A 26,294-nucleotide genomic window follows, 5' to 3' on the forward strand; every position below is an offset into this window, starting at 1 on the left:
CATGGAATAGCGATATTACAATATTTACAACAGGATTGATATAATAGTAGTCTAAAACTTGTACTGTTCACTTATCCAATCGAAAATGACTAGCAGTTATCCAAGCTTTGCTGTATCTTTTATTTATCATTTGGAGATCATCCAGTGCAGGTATTGTTTAGTCTGTCTTAAACAACTGGTAGAATACAATTTTTCTATTTCACGAAGAAAATGATTTCAAGGTGTACGTTTGAGATATAACGAATAATTATTCATAGAATATTGCATCTTAATCTTTCTTTCTTATTTATGGTTTGACATGAATTGTGATAGTTGTATTTATATTGAAAATATTTTTTTCAAAGGTTCATTTAGATCAAAACTCGTGGATCTTTGAAAAAGTGTTAAACAAATTAATATTAACTATATGCTAATCCTTAATTTCAACTGTTTTGTCTTTTTCTTCGGGTACTTTTGCGACTCTTGTTTGTTACAAGAGTAATGCTGTTCTGAAAATACGATAAAAGAATTTTATATGTCGACTATCACAATTCGTTTGATTTTTATAAAATGTAAAATCAACTGACAATGAGTCACTCCTAGGACAATTACAATATGGTTGCTACTATTTGGAGACGAGATGATGGCAACTATCCACAAACTAAACTGACGCAAGGATCAAGGGGAAGCCCCTTGACTTGTTAGGTTCTTTGTTATTATAGTGATCCCTCGCTAATGTTCGCTACTTTTTCCCGTGAATATTGTTTGCAGAGTCATCCTCGTCAATTTCTACAGCCATTTGTTATCTACTTGTGTGGTTCAGCTTGTGGCTGATATGCAAACATCTCGTCTCTCAATGATACAGTGTAAAACGTTCCAAATGTTACAAATTATATTTACCCGCATACGGCGAATAATCCAGCAGCGTGATGAACTATTACCATGTACAAAGAATCTACAGTTACTATTATTAATATAATACAAATCGCGCAGATAGTCCCGTGAGTAAATATGCTATAAAAGTAGTCGTCGCCATTTACGTAGTAATAAGTTTTTAGTATTTGTTCTCGCCGACGGGACTCGTTTAGCGGCATAGCAACATCCAATAACGGATTGAGCAGTGGAAGCAATGAAAACAGTACCAAAAATGTTAACAAGACGTCTGAAAAGTGTACAAATAACTCTGGTCATTGTAGGTACACGAAATACTGAATGTTCGCAGAAAATTAGGGACTTTCTAACTTCCATAAGGTTCGATTTATAGTATCCGGTTCGGTTCGGTTCGGGCAAATATTCTCTTAAGCTGCTAAGATACGAGTAGTTACATGTAACGTCCATTTATGCTATTCGTTCAAGCACGAAACGTTTACAGCATCTCCATTTCATGCAGACATTATTGCAAGTATTGGAAAAATTCGTCAATTGTTAAGCTACGATTTTTTTAAAAGGTGTAGAAGCCCGTCATGAATATTTAATGTACTAATATGGATATAACATTAAATATTCTGCCTGTAAACTTAAAATGCATTTTACCTGCATAAGACAGCCTCGGCGAAACTCTTCGTAGTAAAATGGTTTATGACTTTCGACTGATAATTTTACGAGGAATTAATTCCGAAAAAGATTGGAAAACCTGTTGAAAATTACGCGAGGACACTTACTTCTGTATAGTTGGGCAATTTTGCTCCCTCTCTTGGTGAGAATATCTAGATGATGCACTTCATCGGCCACTCCCTCCCATTCTTCTTTCACGGAGACAAATATTTCTTTAAACTGTAACGTTTATGTATTTCTATGATTACGTGCACATACTAAGTGCTTGCTGTGAAAAGTGTACGTACATTTTGTCTGTTGAAATGAAGACTTAATAATTTTACAATAGCGTCAGCAGCTGTAAGGGAATTTGGTAAGCTCTCGAGGACCCCGTCCCAATCCTTGTGGGACGACGACAACTGCATTTGGAAAACCTACCAAAATGCACGTTGAAACAATATTCTCTGATTATTTGATACTTGGGATTCGTTATTTTTCAATTTCTACATTCGATATTGGTAATATTCATTCATTAATCAATCGGCTATTTCCACTTACCGAAGGTATTATTATGCTAATGCTAATACATGTTAGCACAGTAACAATAATATTACTTTGTCGATCTGTTTGCGATGGCGACTGTCCCAAAATCATCAAAAATTTCTTAAGCGATTTATAGTAAGAAATGCTGAATATACTTTCCCCGCGTTTTTCGTCTTTCTGAAGAACTGAATGGTCAGAGCTTAATTACGAAACGTGATGCATTAAATACATTGTTAATTAAAATCAAGTTATAATAAATTGGATAAATCGTTTCTAAAAATATTTACTCTCAAGCGTTAACTACGTTATACACGCAGTGAAAATATTCGATAAATATTTACTTCGTTAGCTTTGTCCTGAATCAGTTTATTTTTCTCAAAAACGGTTATATTTCATCATTAAAAATAAACAGATTTAGAACAACCCCACTAAAATAAATATTTACGCAACCGTGTGTAAAATTTATTTTTAATTAAATATTTTGGTTGAAAATATTTTTGAATAAATTTTCTATTGTAAATTGATCTCGAGTGAAAATGATCAGTTTGGCATCTGGGTGGCCACATACCACGCATGCATGAACGCAACGGAACGTTCCTACGGACTTATTTAATAATAAGTTTCGCGTGATCGCATTGTTTAGTCGTATTCGACTCCCCTAACAGATCAACTAACTGTTTTTGGGCAAGTAATATTTAATAATGTTGAAATACCGTTCATCGCAATCGACTTTATAAGCTGATGGCCTTTCAGGATTATATGTATATGTAAAACACATTACTAGATTTCGTCTTTAACGTTGCGTGACATAAAACGATATAATTTAATCAAATTAATTAATATAAGACTCATCTCACCGGTGACAGACATTCTTCAAATATTAATCACTTTTATATTTCTGCCTATCGATTCACGTAGCACTGTTGGACGGAACAATGTTCCACGAAATAACGAATAGATTCTGTATTGTTGGAAAATGGTGAGCTTTTAAATAACAAGTTTCAAAGAGGTACTCCGTTCTGAATCTTTGTAAAGACTACATATTTCGTCCGCGCGGAGACGCGTTTCTTTACGAACAATGACTCATTCGAAAACGAATTCAAATATTTATCCAGGGAAGAATCTCTAACATTGGTAAAATCTCACAGTCAATGTGATATGGCAACAACCGTATTTATAAATATTAAAGATGCACAATGCCTATTATCAAAGGGAAACACTGGCGTTCCTCCAACCGGTTATTTTCTTGTCTACCGTTTGTTCTTTGTAATTCATAAATAATGTCGTAATGTGTACCTATCTGTTGGTACATTGACGGACTATTATAGTTAATGATCGAAGAAAATGACAAAAGGAAGAAGAGAGTATTACTTCGACAGTCAAACGATAAATATCATATATAAGCAGAATTCTGGAATGACTTTGAACTATGCAGACTATAGTTACAATCGCCATCAGATCAATCGGCCAGTCAGTGACAGTTAGGTGTATATACCTCCGATACGCTCCGATTGATTATCCTTTTTAATACTTTGAGCTCTAAACATTGCACGCGGCTGGCTGTTGTTTTTTGTTCATCGATACATTTTTTGAAATTAATTTTGGATAAAGTGTGAACAAAAGTGAATCAGGTGAGTCGTAAACAAGTGTCACCCGATATTACTTATTTTATTTTAGAGAAACAGTGAAGCGTTCCTTCGTCAGATCTCGCCAACTGGCATTTAAATACTCTAAAAAGACACTCTTTCTTACAATATCCTACCTACCACTTTAAACTATTTAATAATTTAATAATATATGTTAGCGTCAATTCCTTTTTCAAGGGGTGACACGTGTCAGGGTCAATGCATTTGAGGCTATGACCAGATTCTCAAGAGTATCGTAGGTATCGATACCGGAACCATAAGTCTGTCATCAGACTTGGCCCACTCGAGGCGCGACGAATTCTAGGAGTCGCGGATGTTTTGTTTATATGTCGGCGATAGGGAGCCCCATCGCCGATTCTCGAAAGGTACCGTGCGTGTGGCCGATGACCTGAAGTCATGGTGCTGTACGACACGTGTAAGTAGTACGATAAGGATTTTCTAGAAGGATCTGGCCACGGAGTGGGGAAGGCTTTGCCTTTTGGTAAGAGGACTGTGATGAACCCCACGGCACTTACCCCAGAACCTTGGTAAAACGCGGATCGTAAAAACATTTTTCTAACATATAATAATATATGATGAGTGTGTATCATCAGATGCATTAACTTCTTACTAAATTAAAGTAAATAATTACAGTAGAGTTGTTTCGATATTAATAGTCCTGTTCTTCGACTGTCGTTCGTTTGTTTTCGTTTTCAACCGCGGTCCTTTTCTTGGGTTGTCGACTGCGGTTGTTGATCAAGGCACAGTGGCATCACTGTGTATAAACATCTGCTGGTGTTCGTCGAGATCTTTTCTGCTTCTATTAAGCAAGATCGTACCTTTTTTATCGTGCAAGATTTATTACCTTCGTTTAGAAAATAGTTATGATAATGTTTTCTACCGATATGTTTGATAGAATCTTATCAGCTTGCACCCATTAGATCTCAGAAAGTATTCATCAGATTAATTACAGTGAGTGTAAAAAGTATTCGTACAATAGTCAATTTGAACAAAAATTTTGCAGAACTTTGTTTATTACCCGCGGTCCTTTTCTTGGGTTGTTGACCAAGGCACAGTGTCATCACTGTGTTTAAACATCTGCTGGTGCTAAATTTCGCTTCCACTGTCGTGAAATGAACATTCTAAATCGCATCAATTCTTTTTCTCTTGGTATGCAAATGGTCGAATGTGGTTTGGATTGTAGGATCCGTGGACTCATGTACCATTGTTATTTGTCGTGTGGCTGTTTCTCTCTCTTGTTCGTAGATAGCTCGTGTGATGTGCCGTTGTCCTTGTTCGTTTAAGATTGATTTTGTGTATAATGTTTAATTATACAGGAGTAGGGATGCCATGGATAATGCTTGATGACTTTGCACAACAATTTATTCCACCACGTTACTTCTTGGGCCTTCTCGTCCAGTGCTACCAACGTCAGCTACTACCAACGCATCACACTCATGCAACATGTACAATATCGTGTCTTTTATGCTACTACGAGAAGCCAGTCGAAGCTAATCAAAACCTTTTGCGTTCAGAATTGATGCGTTGGTACTAGTTGCATTTTGCGATCGAGAGAAGCAGAAAGCAAAAGCCCTGGTTCGACAGTCAGGACCAGGTTGCGCAATCACTTCAGCAGACTCTTCATGACAACTATTGTGATATTTCGTTTACATTAGGTAAATGCTAAAGCCATTTACGCCATTTACGTCTTGTAGCGTTAATGTAAACGCGAAATTGCTACTGTGAAGATAGAAAAGACATGTTTTGCGATGCAACCCACGTGCTCGTGTTCCTTTACAGCTAACACTATTCTAATAAAAATTGTTGGATGACCAACCTGATGACTCGATGCTGATAAGCGTATCGGAACCGCTGCGTCCAAAATAACTAACAAGGAACCATCGCGAACGGTCCGGCTTCGATTTTGATGAAACTTTGTACACTTATAAAGCAGCCAAAAATAATCGACACGTATTTTTGTTTAGCTGCGGTAACTCGAGTTTAAGGGGTGAAACCACACCTTGAAGTTTTTGCTCGAAACGGCTATCTCGAAAACGGAAAGAGATACAAAAAAATTGTTAATGGGCGAGGTTGATGGGTTCTTATGTACAATAACATGGTGTTAAAAAATTTAAAAAAATACAATTTGTTTATAACAAAAAAAAATTTATTAACTTAATTTTTCATTTTATTGAAATTTTCATAATGACAAAAAATGACGAGCATTTTATTCCAAATCCATTGGTATGTAATATTTTAAAATTGCCTCTTACAGTTTTGCAGATTTTGATGATTTACATCTTGCGCGCACATCCATTATGGTAGTAGCCGTTCTAACTTTGATTTTAATGAAGCACTGTAGGCTTGCACTAAATTATACAGTAATAAGTAGCGAGTAATAATAACAGTAACAAGTTTCTTAACAGCAACGAAAGGATTAATTATTTTTATTGCCCACCTATGACATCGTGGCAAAGGTGGAGCGATTTATAAATTATAAATATATGCAGTGTGTATAACAGTTATTCTATATAGTTCCGACAATAGTGGTACTCGTCGAAAAAATGTTTCAAACATAAAGATTTCTTACACCATGCGCATTTAATTATTTCCACGTCACCGCAAATATGACATGTTGGCTCATTTTCAACAGAGTAGCAGTACTCAACAGGATTCTGGAATGCATTTGGCTTTTCATCTATATATCCGGATTTATACCAGGAGTATTTAATAAAATTTTGGAACCTTGGCGATGAAAATTGATCGTGGACCAGAGATTGAAGTTTAATTATATTATTCCTAGCGTGGAGATTAATGTCGTGATTTAAAACGAGAACTATATCGGAAAATCGGCGGACGAAATTTTTCCAAGTGCGGAAACCATAAACATCCAGTGGTTGAACATACTTTGTTCCACCTTTTGGTATTATAAAAAGTTTTACATTTTTACCCTCGGGAGTAACTTCGTTCACCGTCTTCTTACAGTGACCACTCCAGGAATCAAGAATTAGAACTGTTGCGGCCCCAGTATTTGCGAAGTAAATCTCTCTTAGCCAGGTCTTGAAATGGTCCGCAGTTAATTTGCCTGACTTTGAAGCTACAAGATATACATTGTCAGGGCGAAATAAATGTTGTTCCACAATCGGCCCGAAATGTCCTGTACTCTCTTTCAGTACAGTAAATAATGGTGACAGTAATTGTCCATCAGCTGAAATGGTTGGCTGGATGGTGTAACTATGAGTGGTGGATGACACTGATTGAACACCTCCTTCTACGATTTTTATACCTTCTTCAGCCAAAGTGCGCCCTGAATGTAATTCCAAATTAAAACCACTTTGATCGGAATTGGAAACATTGTGTGGTTCATTTCGGGCTATATATGATTTTACTTCATTCACGAATGCGCTGCATTGCAAATGAATATCGTCTTCTCGATTTACCATATTTGTGGTTACAAATCTGGTAATTTTTCTGGACACTAATCTAAACATCTTTTTAAAAGTATATAGCCAAGTATATCCGGCTTTAAATGTTTGTAAATTTTCTATGTCCCTCGCTTGTAAAGCCCATCGCCGTAGATCTACTTCATGCACAATTACTCTTAACTGCCGAGCTTCCATAAATTTATTAAATGTATACTCTGCAATACGTTTTATCTTTTCCTTTTTTGTGCCACCCTGTTCAACTTGTAAAGCCCATTTACGAAGCATTCTTTCGGATTTCACGTTACGGAATTTGGAACGTACGCTGTCTAATTTTAATCGTTTCGACTTCCCGCTGTTCCAGTACGCCACAGCTTTCCTTTTATATTCGAATGGGATGTATTCCTTATTCGAATGACATACAACGTCTTGTTCGTATATGTTTGGAATATTCGGTGTCCTATTTTCCTCCTCTTCATCTACCCACAACCAGTTCAAATCAGCATCCTGATTTTCTTGGTCGATAGGCGTCCCGTCCATTTCAACACACGTTTCATGTTCAACCAGGAATGCCGTGTCTTCGACACTTCTTACAATTAAATCGAATAATACATCCCTTAAATTTTCTTCTGCGCTATTAATTGGCGTGGGTCCCTGGTTCCACACAACAAACGCAGCAGACAGTAAAGTTATTACATTAATAGGATTAATATTTACCATCTTTCCGAATACAGTAAAAGCTGGATATATGCAAGAAAAGATTGGCTGGATAAGTGCAACGTTTAAATGCCCAGAATCGGCACCTCGGCTGTATGGATAACCAACAATGTTCTACACGCTTATAAAGAGCTAATTGCAATATATATATATATATATATATATCCAAGTTCTCCCACTTATCTACCAACAAATATTATTTTCACATGACAAGGGCAATCAATTTAATTAACTTTACGATATGTCACGTTATCAAAAGGTATAATACAAATTCCATTTCAATATACCCATTTTATCATGTTTATTACAAAAACCGTCTCGATTTTAAAGAATGTTAATAACAACTAAGATACAAATGCACGTACTAATCTCATTTGACACGTATTTTTATTATACAAATTACACAGAATGCTTTCACAACAGTGAAGATTTAGATAACGTGCGTAAACTGCATGATAGGCGAGCCGCAGAAATGACAATATTTATTTATTCAATTTGTATTTTAAAGCAAGTACATCATGAGAATAATAAGTGTATCTTTATCTCCTGGTATACACACTGTATGTATTTATAATTTATAAATCGCTCCCCCTTTGCCACAATGTCATAGGTGGGCATAAAAAAAACTCTTTTCATTGCTGTTAAGAAACTTGTTACTGTTATTGTTACTTGTTACTTGTTACTGTATAATTTAGTGCAAGCCTACAATGCTTCATTAAAATCAAAGTTAGAACGGCTACTACCATAATGAATGTGCGCGCAAGATGTAAATCATCAAAATCTGCAAAACTGTAAGAGGCAATTTAAAAAAATCGCATACCAATGGATTTGGAATAAAATGCTCGTCATTTTTTGTCATTATGAAAATTTCAATAAAATGAAAAATTAAGTTAATAAATTTTTTTTTGTTATAAACAAATTGTATTTTTTTTAAATTTTTTAGCACCATGTTATTGTACATAAGAAACCATCAACCTCGCCCATTAACAATTTTTTTGTATGTCTTTCCGTTTTCGAGATAGCCGTTTCGAGTCAAAACTTCAAGGGGTGGTTTCACCCCTTAAACTCGAGTTACCGCAGCTAAAAAAAAATACGTGTCGATTATTTTTGGCTGCTTTATAAGTGTACAAAGTTTCATCAAAATCGAAGCCGGACCGTTCGCGATGGTTCCTTGTAAGTCAGTCTTGTTTTTCCCATTTCTACTGTAAGTACGGAAGCCTGGACGAAGTACACAAATGTCTCATCCAGGACGAGTCATCGGCAGCCAGTCATCAGATACTAAGGGTCACCGACATCCCCTCCTCAGTGAAAAGCCTAATATATAAGGACCAGCATCACTAGAGTCAGTGCCTTTTTCCCTTTCAACCCTATTGCGGTAGCGGTCATTCGAATTTGTTATTTCCGTGTCGGTCTGTATGTGTCCGGAGTGTACATTTCTCACCCGGATCCTAACAAAATGAATCGCTGATATTGCTGTTGAAACAACATTTCCATCTAGTGTTATGTCTTTAACGATCTATCGCTATCCTGAATCACAAACCCCTTCTGTCAATTAGCTGAAATCTACAAAAACATCTTAGTCAGCGCAACACCATGCGATGCGAGTATGCAGTTACCAGCCTTCTCAAGCTGACGACCCCATTCTCGCACCCCATCCCACCCCATCTGCCACCTGGGGACGCTCCAAGTAAGGGGTTCACCTCCCCTGTCGCCTGGACAGTCAAACGGGTGCCTGGTGTCTGAGGAAAAGACTTGGCGTTGCCCTAACCGGTCATTTTCTTATCTACCTCCTCCTTATTTGTGATTCAAAAATAATATCATAATGTGTACCTGTCTGTTGGTACATTGACGCACTATTATAGTTAATGGTCGAAGAAAGTGACAAAAGGGAAGAGAGAATTTTACTTCGGCAGTCAAATATTAAATGTGCATTATAATTTAATATTTTGTAACATGTCTTCGTTTCACTATTTCTTTCAATCTATTTGGCATTAAATGAACTAACTTCTTTGTTAAATCACTGCTGATTCTAGACCCTTCTGCTGAAATTATTTGTTTTAATTTCGATTCATTCGAAATGTGGCGTTTACGAATATCTTTTTCCAATTGATACCAAATATTTTTCTATAAGATGGCGGTTATTTGGAAAACTATTCACTGAATTGATATTGATAGGCAAACACAGTTGTAATGTTGCGTAAATACATGTGAGTTTACTATGGAAGATATTAAAATTCATTTCTGAATCTGTCGGTAACGTCGCGAGTGACACGAAAATGGTAATGGGGTATCGAGACCCCATAAAAATAGGCCGAAAAAATACATTGGATGAAGGATCTACTTCTATACCACATCTGTAACGATACTCTAGAATCTTTGATGAATCGGTGAGAATCAAAACTAACCTAGCGAAGAAGCTCTATATTTATGATGACCTATACAAAGCGGATCGCAGCCAATTTGCTAATATTGTTCAGTTTTTAATTAATAATTGCATTACCCAGCTAAGAGTGATACGATTATTAATTAAACGCTAAATAATACCCAGGTCTCACCACGTGGAGGTTGCTGCGAATGGAAACCGCCCTAACCGATTCCCAACCACCCTCCATTACTAAAGATCTTTTGTGACCAGCGATCGTTGGTCGAAGAAGCAACAAACGAAAGTGCAACCAACGAAAGAGTTTTTTGAGAAAGAATTTGCCTCTAAATTCTCATCAACAAAACAGAGAAATAGATCAAAATATTGCCTGCCTGATGTAATGATTAATATAGAGAACCAAACTCCTGCCTAACTATAAATCTAAATTCACTTATTAATTAATTAATAATTAATTATAAATCCTACCTATCTAATCATCTAACAAAATACATAGAAAATATATTCTTCTTTCTTCTATCTTCTATTTATCCCACGATGATTTCCTGAAACACAAACAATCAAACGGAATGGAAGAATCAACAAAGTACCTCCGTAGAATATTACGAGAATTCGAGCAAGAAAACAATATTACATTATTATATCCTGCAATATTATACATATCGAAGCTTGAATTCACATCGAACGAACAAATAAAAATAATAAAATATAAATAAGTGGAGTGGACTTACTACTTGTTGTCAGTACATAGGGTAGTTACCACTGGGCCAGCTGTAAAGTAAGAAAATATTCATGTTATAGCAACGTCAGTTAGACAAGGGAGGCAAAATCAGTTCGTTGAAGCGAAATTGGTATCAAACGATAGAATAAAAGAGGGGAGAGAATTTTTAAACAGTTCTTACCGTTGGTCATCACCGTCCGGCACTGGTCAACAGTGGTCAGTAGTGGTCAGTAGTGGTAGGGCGCGAGTCAGCACTGGTCAGTAGTGGCCAGCAGTGGCCAAAAGAGGTCAACAGCGGTCCCCAGTTTGTGGCGGCTAACGTCACAGGCGTAACAAGCGCCATCTAGTTAAGTTCCTAGTCTAGTTAGTTTTAGTTAGTTTAAGTAAAACCAAAGTCACTAGTTTGTAGTATTAGATTTAAGTTGGCCCACCCCTTGGTACATGGCCCAAGGGATGAAAAGTCCCCAGTTCTGTTCGACGCTCTCGAGAAGACAGAAGCATAGAAAACCGAAGCGTGTATTAAAATAAAGTCTTTGTTAACGCAACCGCATTAAGTTTATATTAGAAGACTCTCCCAGCAAATACCTATCCACCACAAGTTCTCTTCTGGCCACTTGTACACTCCCGAATTCGCGACGAGACTGAAGAATTCTTCGCGGTGACCCTGCTTAATACATCTAAGGTGATGAAAGGGTGGGGAGACCAGTCAGAGCCAAAGTTGAAGTTAACAATTAAGACTCTCTCGTCTACAAAGAAACTATTTCGATTGGTCCCACCTATTGACCATTTCTGGATCTTCACTGGCCAGCTGACCTCACTGTTGACCACCAGTGACCATATTCATTGTTGATTTTCTGTAATTTATAATTTGTTATCGATATCAATGTAGGTATATAGCCTAATTGTATTACGCATTTATATGCGTTGTTAATAATCCTGTAGAGGGTTACACAGCATTCAATAAAAAAAAAAAAGTTTAGGTTCTGGTTATATCGAAACCAAAAATAACTTTATCTGGCAGAAATAGTAGTTATTTGGAACTTACGGAAATTATTAATGTAGTGTCTGAATAACCAAGTCGTGGTGAAATTAATAGTTTATTATAGGTATATGTGAATTACAAAGAAAGAATAGGCTCGCATCGTGGCGATTCCTCAACTCACTCGCCACACTCTCACTCTCTCGCTCTCCGCCGCGTGGCGCTGCGACTACCCAGGACCGTAACTAGCCGATCCACCACATTAAACGAGTCTGTTTGGCTTTCACAGGCTGAAGATTATATCGGATTGAAGGGCAGCTTTGACGATCATATCGGATTATTGGTGCATGGGGAAGACGGAGGACAGAAGATCGCGATACAACCGGACCCGAGAGGTTTACCGAGTTTACCACCCAACTTAGAAGCTCGTCTACCGCAACTCGATCAAAGCTTGAAGATTACGCACGCCGAATGGTTACCAGTCACGAAAACCAGGTGTGTTCGCCGACTAATGAGGGCTTCTTGAATATTTATTGCCCGTAATTGTTCACACTTAATTTTGATTTACCCCCTTTGATCGATATGAATCTCTTACTTATACATATAATAAAAAAAGATTCAGAAATATTTAGAATATTTTATATTCAAAAAATAATTCAGAATTATTATTATTCGGTCAGACGTTGGTAAATATTAATGAAATGAAAGGATATTATCATATAAACGTGATAAAAATACCCCCAAAAGAAATTTAATTGTATCTACATACAAGGTGTTCGATCATTCCTGGGAAAAATTTTAATAGGAGATTCTAGAGGCCAAAATAAGACGAAAATCAAGAATAGCAATTTGTTGATTGAGGCTTCGTTAACAAGTTATTAACGTTTAAAGTTCCGTTTGTAGGACGACAATCTGCGAACAGCTGCGTGCATGATATAGTAGTGTGGCGTAGCTTCCCATGCTCGCCACCAGAGGGCTCGCACTCTCCCCCTTTCCTTTTCTGTCCTACGAATTCTCACGAAATCCTACTCACAGCCAGCAACGCCCCCACAGTGGTTCTAACTGATTGTGAATATGAAATTCTCTACTGTAAGGGGAGGGGGGGGGGCCGTAGTTCGGGGGATGAAGGAGTGTGGTACCGAAGGAGACGGGGTCTCGTGGTACCAAGGTAGGATGGGTGCGAGTGTGCGGGTTTGTAGTGACTGCAGCGGCTTCTTTTTGGGAGTCGAGTCCTGAGAAGGACCGATTGTTTATTGTTCAATGCCCAGGCGTACAAGGAGTCGTCGGTGTCCGGAGTCGGAGAGCTCCTAAGGTAGACTGACCGTGAGCGAGATGCTAAGGGTAGGTGGCGACGCTCCGCGTAGGTGCCGCGTTACCGTACCTCTTAGGACCGCTTCGACGGTGTGGGGAGTCAAGGCCCCTGGCGAGTTTACCCGACGATTACTTTAGAGGGTTCCTACAGCTTGGCACACCCGCGTAGGAGCCGGCACTGTGGAGGTATCTCTGGCGTAGTCGGGAAGTGACTGACTAACATGGGCCGATGGGCCCGCTTTTATACCCGGGCGACCTGCGCTAGCGCGGGCCTGGCCGTTGTTGATTGGCCAGGACCCATCTATTTTTAGCGTTGACCTGGCTTCTTGACGAACGCTTCGCCGACGTTTTTAACGTAACTAAAACTAAGGGCGCGGTATAGCGGCTTTTCGGCGAAAGCCGCGTCGTTGTTCTTATTTCTATATTAAATTAATATCTCGTGTTACACTACTTATTAACGTATCGACAGTCTTACAGTTTCTGAGTGAGAACCACTAGCAGCTATTCGTAGATTACCTGTTCTACAGGCAGAACTTTAATTAACTAAGCTTTCGATCGATATAAGCGTTATTAAACAATAACGATTTAGTTACACATCAACAACTCAAGTTAATAAAAAATGAAATTACAATTCTACTGATTTATTCTTATACGAGGTGTCGTCGGTGAAGTTTCTATCTACTTTGGAGATATTTACAAGGAATGTTGAATTCATTCGTAATGATATTAAAATTACTGAGAATGTCTGGCACGAAATTAATAACTTGATAATATATTTTACCAAAATAGACAGAACCTTCGTGAACGTATTAGGGAATGGATATTGTGATTCTGAAGAGGGTGAATTTTTTTTATTCTCAGATTCAAGTTCTTCGTATATTCGGCGTACTTCGATGACAGGGTTGGCGGTGCAGGTTCGCCAACCGGGAAAACTCAAGGCATGGTACGCATAATAAGCGCAACGAAGACAAAAGGATCGGAACGAGTTTGGTGCAGATTTTGGTATCTACCAGAGAATGGAGGGAACGTTACTGCTTCCGTAACAGTAGCTGCTAAAGTGAAGGTACGTTAACCAAGGGAAAAAACTACTTTCGTAATGTTGCATTTAAAACGGGTGCAAAAAGGAAGTTATTTTCATCGTAATTATACCGGCGTAAAGTTGACTCCTTATTTCATTTCCAACGCTTTTAATTTTTTTTTTCTTTAACTTTAAACGTTTTCGTGCGTCGGTTGGGAGTTGGGGGGCAACATATTTCTATTTATTTTACCACTGTTGGAAAATCTGTTGGAACGTAAGGTCGAAGAGCACTCGGTCTGACTCATATCGCGTAGGCACGCGTACCAATCAATATTGCGTTACATTCCCTTACTATTGAGGCACAAGAGGCTTGGGGTTTCATATTCATGCCATTCGTGGTGTTTGGTCAAGTCGAACCCAGAGTATTTTGCACCAAAAGAGTGGAAAAAAGGCATCCAATGGCTAAAAATCCTATATCTGTTTCGTATTTTGTTATCTTATACATATGTACATGTATATGACGTCGTTGAGGAATGCAGTGTCGCCACATATGAGAACGATCCAAGTGGGACTTCCCCGCGCGACAACTAGAACGTTCGCTGGTACTCAATGGTGTTACATGCCTGGTTTTAAATTAAATTTAGTAAAATTAATTTCTTCTAAAATTTAGTAAAGTTTTTAAAATTAAATTTAGTAACTACCAGACCTGATTTTTCACCCTGGAACGAGGCACTGCTATAATTAGAAAAGTCAGTTTCACATAAATAAGTCGTAGCAAAATAATCGTGCGTGTAGGTACTCTTTTATTAAATCTCGCCAATAATTATTCAGCGAAAGATTTTGAAAAATGGTCGTTCTATAGTAGTTGCACAACTCAACCCAGACCTAACCCAACGACGTAATAGCAAAGTGGTAATAAATTTGTGTTCCCTTATTAGTTCGTACGATAGATTTCTTCTGTATCGATACGAGTACCTACGTTGCGCTTTCAAGTGAAACTAATAGTTACGACAATGATATTTCAATAGGTAATCAGAGAGAACTGGAGCCTGAAGTACAGTGCCTGCTTTGTAATTTGCCCATTGCCCAAGGAATCGCCCACGAGCAACAGAGTCCCGGAAACGGTGAGCGTCGTGGCCAGGCTCAAAGCAACCCCGACGAATCGGATTCTCGTTCAGAACAGACCGGAGAGTAGGTCGAAAGAGAAGGAATTGTTGGCCGTTTGCGTGAAACCTCTGCATTACAACTATAATAGAGTACGTTACAAAAGATTAGAGATTTGAATGAAAACAACACGTCATACGTTGAATCCAGCGGGAATTTTGAATAATTCGAGATAAATACCGTCGTGCTATGATTTTTTTCATTTTCTCAACGGGTTGTCTCGTTTATTTCGCCGTGTGATATAATTACTTTCGATAAGAAAGCGAGGATTGAGCACTGACGGTGTCGAGTCACGTTACCTCTGGGTCGAATCGATAGTAATACGGGGACGAATGGACTAAAGATACGCGCGTCCCGCTGTTCAAGTGTCCCGTGTGCTAACCTATGAAAATGTTATAGGTGCTGCAACTCGTCGAGTTTATCGAGTTGCACAGACTACTTGGCGCCACCCATGTGACTCTGTACAATGACACGGTTGGTGCTGAGGCAGGATGCGCTCTCAAGTACTACGAAGCTAAAGGTCTCGTTACCGTGTTACCTTGGCATCATTTGGACATTATTTCTCAACGAGATATTCGTACGGAAGGATTGTTTGCCGCCCTGAACGATTGCCTTTATCGATCTATGTACAAATACGAGTACGTGGCGTTGATTGACCTCGATGAGTTTATTATACCGACGCACAATGACACGATAATCGATCTCATAAGGTGAGAGTTTGTTAACATCCACTGACTAGCTAACACGTAACGTTCATATGCTCGACTCACTTCCACTTTTTTAACAAGTAATATTCAAACTAAAACTTTGCAAAGTTTTCTTTGCTAGCAGTGCTAATAGTAGAGAACATTTATGGCTCGAGGGCTGCAACTCTAACAACAAAATAATGGCGATATTAAATTAAAGTTTTTATATTATTTTTTTTATTTTATAATTATGTCGCCTCTGTTCGATAGTCGTCCCAGTAGATTTAGACTATCCAACCCTATAAACATCGTTTGGCTTTTGTTCGTTCATAACGAGCACTTGACAAAAAGATATTCCTGTGTAGTACGCATCAACATATCACTACTCTTACCACCATGGCCATATTTTAGAGGTCTCCAAGTATTTGAAAATATAAGTCGAGTCAAACTTGGCATCTATTTTTAAATCAAATCAAGTATTTGATTGTTTAAGCATACTTGATTACTCAAACAAACTTGATTATGTATTTTTACTTAATTATAATATTATATTTAACTAATAAAGTTTGCTTGGTTTTAAATAATAAAGTTTGGTTAAGAATACTCATGATAATTCTAGAAATTAATTAAAATATCTCTTCATTTGAATAACTTGGGATAGTTTGATATTAGTAAAAGTTCCCTAGCAAGTTAATAAAAATTAAAGAATGATTTGAAATCTTAATACAATAATATATGTATAATTCTTATAATTAACATACAAGGTTTTAACTTATTAAATTATAGTAATTATCAAATTTTGTATAAACAATCAAGCTGTTCAAACATTTGAACAGATTGAATTTTCTCAAGTTTGATCAAATATTCAAGCTAATTAAATAATCAAATACTTGATTTGGTTTTGTTTTGATTCGAATTTCAAGTACTTGAATATTTCAACTCTACTGCATGCATTGCAAACTATGATCTATGTATACAGGGATCGAGTGGAGAAGAAATACAGTGGGAAGTGGGAATAAACGTCATTTATTTTTAACAGTTTCAGCTGATAGCTTTGCAGCCCAAGATACTTGTTGCTAACGCAAATTAGTGAGATTAAAGTCCTTGTAGCTGTTATTGTTATTGTCATCGGGTTAACATGCGATTTGGTCTAATTTAAAAATGAATAATGAAAAGAATTCTGTGAAATATTTGCAGAGTATAAAATTCTCAAGTCCACAATCGAAGGAAAGAATTGAAATAAAAATTCTGGGGCGTCTTACGCTTGAATTAAATATATCTCTATTGTCAGAGCGCGGTGTATCTGATAATAGAGAATTGAATTGTATCATCTTCGTACACAGTACATTTCTTTCTGCATGTTTTAGTTGCATTCTTTCCCTTTTTAAATTAATAAAGCATGATCCATCAAAGCAACTCGTCCATTTTTCTAAAAATGTGTACGATGCAAATCAAAATAACTGTTGAAATATTGTGGTAAAAAGTAAGGTTAAGTGTTTGCTGTCAATTGACTTCGTACACTCAAGAAACTAAAGTTAGTCGTTACTTTTTGGCTGACCTAATACTTATGCTATCAGAAAAGAGCGTCATTTACTCACGAGCTAAGCCTTGCCTACACATTTACTAGTCGCTGTAACTACACAAACGTTGTACGTTCATCGTGTTGAGGTTACTTAATATTTTTTAGGTGGATGAACAGTCGTATAAACACCAAGTCCACCGGAGCGTATTCCTTTCAAAACGCTTTCTTTTACTTGCAATGGGCCGACGATCCGTTTATAGTAACGAGTCGAACGCCCATCGAGGCTGGTTTAATTACATTAAGGAAAACGAGGCGCCGAGCGAAGCTGCACCCGCATAAACAGCGGTCAAAGTATGTTTGCAAGCCGCAAAACATCGTCGAAGCCGGTAACCACTTTGTTTGGGAATTCATTCCCGGATATAGTACACTGAACGTATTGTCGGAGGCAGCAATTTTACATCACTATCGTGTTTGCGAGTTCGGCGGCGACGACTGTATAAAGACGCAATCGGTTGTCGATAGAACGGCCTACAAATACAAGGACAGATTGTCGGGCAGTGTTAGCAAAACCTGGGCGGACCTAAACACCGAATGTCTGTTACCAAAACTGGAACCAATACCAGCGATGACGCCGCGGATAAAAACAGGTCCTGTGTTAAAGTCGGTCAGGTAGCAGAAGACCATCGGCGACGTTTTATGGGATATTGGTAATTTCACTGGTACGCCCAAGGTAGCGAGAACCTATTTCTATAACTACGGTGGCCCTTAATTTCTCACTGGGAAATTCCGCCATGTTCAGATTTAATGGGATGGGTTGGTAGGGGTGGGGATGCCATAACGTTTTTTCTACCATTTGCGGTCCACACCTCATAAATCTCGTTTTCGTAAACGGAGAACGGTGCCTGTCAACTAGCCAATCCGGAGTGCTGCCGTTGACAAAGGTACGACGCTCATCGAAAAGCTGATGAATAATATTTTTCTACGTGAGAAGGACTCATGACCGACCAGGAAAGTAAGGGACGATTTTCCCGGTCGATCCTGCAACTCTTACGCTATGGTGCTTCTTTCACGATTTTATACGTGTATTTACTTAAAGATTTGTTTCCGTTCGAACGAAGCCGATCTACGTGAAACTGATCAGGTCGTGGATGTTATTAAGAAAGGCCTACACTTCGGTCTACATTGCCGGCTATAACGTGAGATTTGATATTAAAACTGTTGTATTGTTGGTACATTCTTTTCAACACACTTATAAAATCCGCACAACGTATAAATAAAACATACGCATATCCATAGGATCAATACCTAGTCGTAGTTTATGTATGTATAATATGTATCTAGAACATCTAGTATTTAATCTATAGCAAACGAGTAGAATGCGTAATGTTTTTTCAAACGCTATTTACATCTAGCAATTTCTATCCGATGAATTTATTACGCTGTGAAGAACCTCTTAGTTTAGGAGAAATCTTGCTTATTTTTAACTTTAATTATTGTTAATTACGATTTTATTCGTTACTTACCAGTCTTGCGATATACTTTTCATTACCTCGGTGAAAGTAATTTACGATAATGTTGTTATATAAAGGTAGTCGCATTACAAACGATTTGTAATTGTTAATTATGCTCACGATGACGAAAAGAGGTTAGTACTGTGTCAGCTAAGTAGATGTTACAAATTCGAGCGTTATGACAATGAAGACGGCGAACTGTTTCTATTTCTTTCATAAGGTCACATTTTTTACGCGCACATACATTTATTATGTATATATGTGTATACACAAATGTGTACGTATATTTACGTACATGTAGGATAGGTGATTGCATACACGTGATCGGTGCTGAGCCAACAATCAACATGCCGTTTGGTCGTGTTGAAAAAGTTAATAAATATTGTACGACGACAATATGTATTTTAATTCCCTTGAAAATATATTTCGTAATGTAAGTCCGGAGCACGTGTAAAATTGTACGAATAATTGAATTTTAAATTATTTAACGAAACTATATACACATGGCGTTTCGCTTATTTTTATTTCTTGTAATATCTCCGGAAGCTTCTAATGAAACGAAAAACTGTATAAGGAAAAACTCATTTGTATCAGAAACATAAATATTATAATTATCAACACTCGACATATTTTCTTCAAAATTTTAGTGTTATCGAAATTTTTCTACGTGGACTGATAACATTTTCATTATCGTAGAAATATAGTGTCAAAATACAAGATAAAATTGTTGGATTTGTTTGGTTTAAAATGATCAAAATGTTAACAATCATATTTATCTTTTTGAGACAAATTTTTTCTTAGCTTTCGTATGATTAGAAGTAATAGATTTCCAGGAGAGTAAGATAAGCGAAATACCTTGTAATGCTCAAATATTTTTTACTACTGTCAAAATTTACAGGGAGTCAAGATGGAGTAAGAACGTATTACTTTTTATTAATATTACAGTTATTGTAGAAATATGCGTATACAAATTGATAATTACACGAACGGTATATTTTGAAGCTTTTGTAATTGTTTTTATAATAGTTAAAAATCCTCATCTGAATGATCTAGCTTACTAACAGCTCGTTTTTCTTGTCCAACCTTTAAATCAAAATTCCCAATTTCTGTTCCTCCCACAGAATCTAAAATGTCGTCATCGTCATCGTCATCATCGAGATCACCGTCGATCAATAAATCACTATCACTGTCTACAGAGCCAGCACTGTCATTTGATTCTTGGATTGTTCCTCTCTGGCGTCCAGACATGCTGCCGTAAATTCGACGCTGTGATATTTGCATTCTCGATGCACGGCCAGCTGTTTTTACATAGAAATAAGTATAGAAAACAGTTTTTATATTTATCATTAAAGTTTATTTGAAATAATAGACTGTTTTAAAATATTTAAAGCCTAAGTTGCAATATTCTTTACCTGATTTTAATCGACTGCTTTGAGTTCTTTTTTCAGGGTTTTGTTTCTCTATATCACTGAGTGGAGGTGGAGGTTCTTGAAGATTTGTAGGTAATATGGAATCATTTCCTTCCATCATGGTTTCAAAATTGGCATCCTCTGCTCTCATCTTTTCCAATTGCTTTCGCGTTGCTTCTTGTCTGTTATTAATTAAACCTATTCTTAGTTAATTATAATATTAACCCCCCTTGGAAATCATAACCAACTGCTTGATTTTCAATTTCAATACCATAATAAAATCGCCATTAATTTCGAATTCACTTTCGAAAAGTTCTTTGTTAGTTACAATTTTACTTACCAATGGCATAACTGTTAACAATAAAACTAAACTAAACATTGGTACGAGAAAATGAATTCGAACCGTCCGCATTTGGTTTTTACATAAAACCCTTTCGTAACTTCAAATAAATAGGGCTCTTCTGAACTGATGCTAGAGTCCATAGCGACATCAGAAACATTAGAAAGTGAATAAGACTGAAGAAAGACTGAGTTTATGGTTTTATATTTATATAAGTAAAACAAAAAGTACACGTACAAACTAGAAGAAATTAACATAGAAAATGCTAAAATATCATAACGATATAATGTTTAAAAAATTCATAGATTCAGATCAGTTCTGGTTGAAGGGATTATTCAAAGTTATTACCGTATGTCATTACCGAGTCATGTTATAATTAGTATATATACATACCGTCTTTCAAATCTTTCTTGCTCAGCTTTAGCTGTATCCTCGTATAAGTGTTCAAGGTACGCAAGGTACCGAAATTTTTGTAAATAATCGTCATATAAAGATCTCAATTCAACTTCAAGTTTTTCAAACTCTTCCATAAAAGCTGGCCGTACTTTTTTCAACGTTTGTAGCCGCTTTTGATTTCTATCTAGCTCTGCGCGTCGCCTTTCAATTCTTACATCCAAATTTTGTTCTGTATCCTTATGAACGACAATAAAATTTTAAAAAAATCTTTAAAGAAATCTTAAAAAAAAATCGTTTCTTGAGTTTTGATTTACTGAAAATTTTATTGTAATCTAAAGAACGCCATCTTTGTTAATTCCTAACTGAGCATGACTCCTTAAGAATAAAATAAAAATAAGTAATACCTTAACATTATCAATCTGTCTTTTGGTGTCGTCAATTTCCTTGCGTACGCTTTCAATAACATTTTTCAACACCATTTCAATTTCTGACGTATCGAACTGTCTGGCAACCTTTGAATTACGAATCTCTCGAAGATCTACTTCTCGTCCTAATAAGTCAAACAATGATGCACCAGTGACAGTCAACTGACTGGCCAATTGTCTAGTTGATTTCAGTTCATTAACTTTATCAGAAATATCAAAATTAGGTAAATTGAAGTCATCATCGGAGATTGCATCATTGTTGTTACTGTTGATTTGAGCATCGTACAATAATGTTGTTATTTTTAATAATTCTTTTACAGCATAGCCATCAGCTTGGTATAATTTTTTTGTATTTAACTTAATATTCGTTTTTAATGCCTACATCAAAAGTAATTAATAATATATCAATTTCTAATATAAAGATTATAAAAATATATATTTTTTTATAATTACTAATTAACAATTTACACTAACGATGGATAATATAACAGTTAATTGACTCGTAAATATTACCATAAAGCATTTAACTGAACATTACAATTACTGGATATAAATCTGATCGAATATCTTCTGGATTTATTTTGAAAGATTAATAACTGATTTTAGTATGGGAAATAAGTGTCAGAAATTCTGTCTGCTTCTTTCAAGACTAATTACCTTTACCTTTAAAAGTAAAAGTATAATTGTATTTACAGTTCTATTGGTTCACTTTGATCTAATTTTCTTAATTTTAGTGGAACCAATAAAATTATATTCAGTGAATCCAAAAGTGGCATGATTGTGTCCTAATTCTTGTATTTCTACATGTATAAATTAAAAGTAGATAGACAGTATTTTCATGAAGTAGTTGAAGGATGTTTCTTTAACTATAATGCATTTTTGTAATAAAAATTGTATCAGACAAAGATTATGTATATATTGATATACCATTTTTCTTGTCAAATACATTGTAGGGAGAAAAAATGATTAGTTCTGAGGGAAACTGTGAGTTGTACTGAGTCATAGGTTTTAGTTAGTTTTTAACCAAGCAAAAAAATACTTGGAAATGTTAACATTTGACTGATCTTTTTCTCTTCCTATAATACACTGTATTCATGCAAATTAATTTGCGCTAATTAAAACATAAATTGGAGACTAAGTGTAATAAAAATAAATGAAAACATTTTTATAATTAGAATAAATCTGTAAATTACTGTCAACTATACAGTTAAATTGTTTCGAAATAGCGCTTAAGAAGAAATGAAATTTTTTTAGTTTTAAACAAAACTTTCAAGAATTATGTTAACATCGATGAACTACTTACCATGAATTCGGCAACAGCACGAATTAATGCAATACGTTCTTCTTCGGTATTATGCTCACTAGGTATATCAACATCAGAATCAAATCTCTCCACCAGCCAAACGAGAATTTCCGCAACCAATGGGAAATTTGGTAAACGAAAATTTCCAATAGAGATTAATCTCGGATACCCGAGCAGTCGCATCATTTCTGTAAAATCTGCGGACATTTATAATTACTATCAATGTATCATGAAATTTATTACATTTATCGTTCAAATATTAGTTTACCTACTTCTTAAGTCACGAAATGACATTTTCGTACAAAAAAGAATTATCAGTGAACCACAGTACTCGTTGTGTTTTTACTTGCGCGCAATGCGTTGCTAAGGAAACACGTTGCACCACGTAATTGTAATAGTATTTCTGTTTTGAATCATAAGAACACACGATGACCTTACAAAAATGAAGGTAAGTGAATTTTCCGTCAAAAATTGCCCATTATTAAATTTATTTTCTTTGAAAAGTGAATTTTCTTATTACATTGTATAAAATCGTATTTGTAATTATACGGATACTTATTTGAGAAATCAATATTAACTATTTATAGTTGATCGATGAATAAGATAATTAGGGGTTTGCTGATATTTTGGATTCGGGTTGGGGCTCAAAAGTTTATGATATTTATTATATAAATCCTACGACTACGTATTTTATATTACACTTTATTTATTTAAGCAGTAAATTATTCTATCTGGAACATATATAATTACAACTGTACAAAGAAAATTAAAAGTCTACAGGAGAGTTTCTCGCATTCTTAATTTCAGAATGCATTCGTTTTTTAAAAACTCTTTCTCTTGCTGCTTTAAGCTTTTGTTTCCGTTTCATTTCTAAAGTCTCGGGAGATACCTCTGGCGGTGGTTTTGTTGTATTTCTTATCATTGTCCTTAATTTCTCTAGAGCGTCAGCTAGATTTAATTGTTGCGATCTTGTTAATTCTGATTTTATTACTAAGTAGCCTTCTCTAGTTAGCTTGCTTTTCAACTGTAATAAATATTACATTAATACAAAATAATCTTGTTTCTCAAATAATTTTTTTCTGAGCATAAATTACAAACTTCTTCGGCCAATTTTTCTTTAATTTCTTCTGATAACCATTTAGCGCTTTTTAAATGAAACCTTATATCTACTTTAGTATTGGTACGATTCACGTGTTGGCCTCCAGGACCACTACTACGGGAATATGTTATATCAATTTGTTCTAACGGTATATAACCATTAAATTTCGCATTTGGGTCTTCAGGAACCTTAAAAGATTTTAAAGATATTAGCATAGTAGATACTTAATTTTGTTCGATCTTACAATATTAAATTATGTTTATAAAAAATAATGAAAATTGGCAAGGTAAGTTCAATTACAAAATTCAGCGAGAAAAGTAAATATCAATAAAGGCGCGAATTAATTAAGATAAATTAATAATACACTATAACGTAGAAAAATTTCTGTCTTAGATTACACATTAGAAATGTAACAAACTTACAAAGGTTGGTGTATAAAGTTTGAGGTTACTTGTCGGATACAATTTATCAAGCGAGATAGCACTTTTATAAGCTAGAGCTCTTCCAAAAATGAAACATTGATTCTGTTGCGTTAAATCGTTTCTAAAAATTCTAATGCATTGTCTACTAACGATATTCATTTTGTTTATTCTTTAAGTCACAAAGAATAAACAATATCGTTTATTTCGATACCTACTGCCACCTACTGCACAGTTGGGTAAGTTGGGTTGGAGCAGAGATGCCAGAAAAGCACCCCCGGGCAGTGTGGCCAGATCGGGCATAATTGAGTGCATCGAAATCGACAACAGTGACGACCAGTGTGGCCAGATCGGGCATAATTGAGTGCATCGAAATCGACAACAGTGACGACGAACTTCCTTAGCGTCTAACGGAATGGTGGGGATAGCAGGCATACACTACCGCACGAGCCACGTGTACGTGAGCTCGGCACTTCGCACAACTTCGGCAAATCGATAAAGAACGCTAGTGTGAGCCTTTCCTTCTTGCTCTTGTAAAAGACAAAACAACTGAAATACGACCTCGCGATAAGCGGCATACGATTCCAAGCCTCGACTGCCCCAGCATTTTTACTTTCCGACCTATATGTAAGGTATAAGGAAATTTATAATGAAAAAAAATTTTGAAGTTTTTTTTTAGCGGAAATACACGTTTTAGGACCCCCTGATCATATTGTGACTATTGAAAAAAAAGACATTTTTTTTGTTCCTCAACGACTAACAATAAGTGAATTGCAATAACGAAAAAAAAATTTCGAAATTTTTTTTTAGCGGAAATACACGTTTTGGGACCCCCTGATCATATTGTGACTATTGAAAAAAACGATATTTTTTTTTGTTCCTATGCTATTAACATGAATGCATTAAACGACTAAGTGAATTTCAATAACGAAAAAAATATTTCGAAATTTTTTTTAGCGGAAATACACGTTTTAGAACCCCCTCATCATATTGTGACTACTACAAAAGAACATATATTTTTTTTGTTCCTATGCTATTGACATGATTGTGTCTAAACGGCTGAATGAATTTCAATGAAACTTAACATTTAAGTTTTATGTTCTCGTTTTAAGGTCTCATTATATTTTAAGCGTGATCAGCTCCCATATAATGATGATTATACGTTTTTAGTTTTATAATTATTTCGATACATACACATCATTTGTAAGAAATTTTTAAAGCGATTTATATAAATCTTAAGAAGGATTAAGATCAAATATATTTTTCTCCTATCTTTCCTAGACAGGAAAAATTAAACGAAATCTTATGCCTTGCATACCTACCTAAACCACATAAAAAACGTATTCCACAAATATTTTAGAATAATGTTGTTCAAAGCAGTCTTACTCGTAAAGGGTTAATTAAGGGTTAATTAAAATGAAAAACCACTCTTAGCCAGTACCGTGCACGCTACAGAAATAGATTACTACTGACTTTTCCCACTATGTTTTTTAATAACCGTATCAAATTGTTACACACAATCAAATGTTATATATTTGACTTAACTTTACATAACAAAATAATTGTAACGATAGGTAAAACAATAACGTGCACGCTACCGTTCAATGGAAACCACGGGAAGGTGGTGGTCACTTCCATCAGGAGGGAAATGTAAAAAATTGTTATTTCTTTGTAACATTATCACATGCCGTATATTAAAATGTTTTTATTAATGTAATGAAATTACAATATAATGAAAAACTAACTCGTGAATGCATTAATTTTTATTAATATACACACGAGCCATAAAAAT

At 35.9% G+C, this 26,294-nt stretch overlaps 3 protein-coding genes across 5 annotated transcripts in view; 1 reads left to right on the top strand and 2 right to left on the bottom strand.

The window, feature by feature from the left end:
• Window positions 1-19,731, top strand: part of LOC122403902 — a 70,555-nt gene extending 50,824 nt beyond the window's left edge. Inside the window, exons 4-8 of one of the 2 annotated variants that reach the window (XM_043407698.1) lie at window positions 12,189-12,394; window positions 14,072-14,273; window positions 15,257-15,484; window positions 15,792-16,102; window positions 17,766-19,731. In XM_043407698.1, the coding sequence (XP_043263633.1) occupies window positions 12,189-12,394; window positions 14,072-14,273; window positions 15,257-15,484; window positions 15,792-16,102; window positions 17,766-18,273 (1,455 nt within the window). In that variant the 3' untranslated portion in view covers window positions 18,274-19,731. The remainder of the gene's footprint in view (window positions 1-12,188; window positions 12,395-14,071; window positions 14,274-15,256; window positions 15,485-15,791; window positions 16,103-17,765) is intronic. The other variant, XM_043407699.1, reaches the window with a different exon arrangement.
• A 138-nt stretch (window positions 19,732-19,869) lies between these two features.
• On the bottom strand, window positions 19,870-23,353 carry LOC122403903 (clusterin-associated protein 1). Its single transcript, XM_043407700.1, has 6 exons — window positions 23,257-23,353; window positions 22,985-23,181; window positions 21,661-22,059; window positions 21,254-21,492; window positions 20,524-20,702; window positions 19,870-20,409 (listed from the first exon to the last, which is right to left on the bottom strand). Exons 1-6 carry the CDS (start codon window positions 23,276-23,278, stop codon window positions 20,138-20,140), a joined length of 1,308 nt encoding a protein of 435 aa, XP_043263635.1. The 5' UTR covers window positions 23,279-23,353; the 3' UTR covers window positions 19,870-20,137.
• Window positions 23,354-23,543: 190 nt separating this feature from the next.
• Window positions 23,544-24,758, bottom strand: LOC122403918 (peptidyl-tRNA hydrolase ICT1, mitochondrial). Of its 2 annotated transcripts, none has more exons than XM_043407724.1 (3): window positions 24,506-24,758; window positions 24,149-24,271; window positions 23,544-24,008 (listed from the first exon to the last, which is right to left on the bottom strand). In XM_043407724.1, exons 1-3 carry the CDS (start codon window positions 24,662-24,664, stop codon window positions 23,751-23,753), a joined length of 540 nt encoding a protein of 179 aa, XP_043263659.1. In that variant the 5' UTR covers window positions 24,665-24,758; the 3' UTR covers window positions 23,544-23,750. The 2 variants fall into 2 exon arrangements, with proteins under 2 accessions (XP_043263659.1, XP_043263658.1); XM_043407723.1 differs by having other exon boundaries at window positions 23,561-24,008; window positions 24,083-24,271; window positions 24,506-24,756.
• Window positions 24,759-26,294: the final 1,536 nt, after the last annotated feature.

This window comes from Colletes gigas, unplaced genomic scaffold (genome assembly GCF_013123115.1).
Source record: "Colletes gigas isolate AHSC1104 unplaced genomic scaffold, ASM1312311v1 Colletes_gigas_Sc00084, whole genome shotgun sequence".
Lineage (NCBI taxonomy): Eukaryota > Metazoa > Arthropoda > Insecta > Hymenoptera > Colletidae > Colletes > Colletes gigas.

What these genes read in the sequence shown, in the direction of transcription:
- LOC122403903 (XM_043407700.1), bottom strand. Translation starts at nt 23,278, where the DNA reads ATGTCATTTCGTGACTTAAGAA. An exon ending in GTCATTTCGTGACTTAAGAA is followed by an intron (nt 23,182 to 23,256) that starts GTAGGTAAACTA and finishes AAATGTCCGCAG; the next exon opens with ATTTTACAGAAATGATGCGA. An exon ending in AAGCAGTCGATTAAAATCAG is followed by an intron (nt 20,410 to 20,523) that starts GTAAAGAATATT and finishes ATGTAAAAACAG; the next exon opens with CTGGCCGTGCATCGAGAATG.
- LOC122403918 (XM_043407723.1), bottom strand. Translation starts at nt 24,664, where the DNA reads ATGAATATCGTTAGTAGACAATGCATTAGAATTTTTAGAAACGATTTA. An exon ending in AACTTTATACACCAACCTTT is followed by an intron (nt 24,272 to 24,505) that starts GTAAGTTTGTTA and finishes AAATCTTTTAAG; the next exon opens with GTTCCTGAAGACCCAAATGC. An exon ending in AAGAAAAATTGGCCGAAGAA is followed by an intron (nt 24,009 to 24,082) that starts GTTTGTAATTTA and finishes TATTTATTACAG; the next exon opens with TTGAAAAGCAAGCTAACTAG.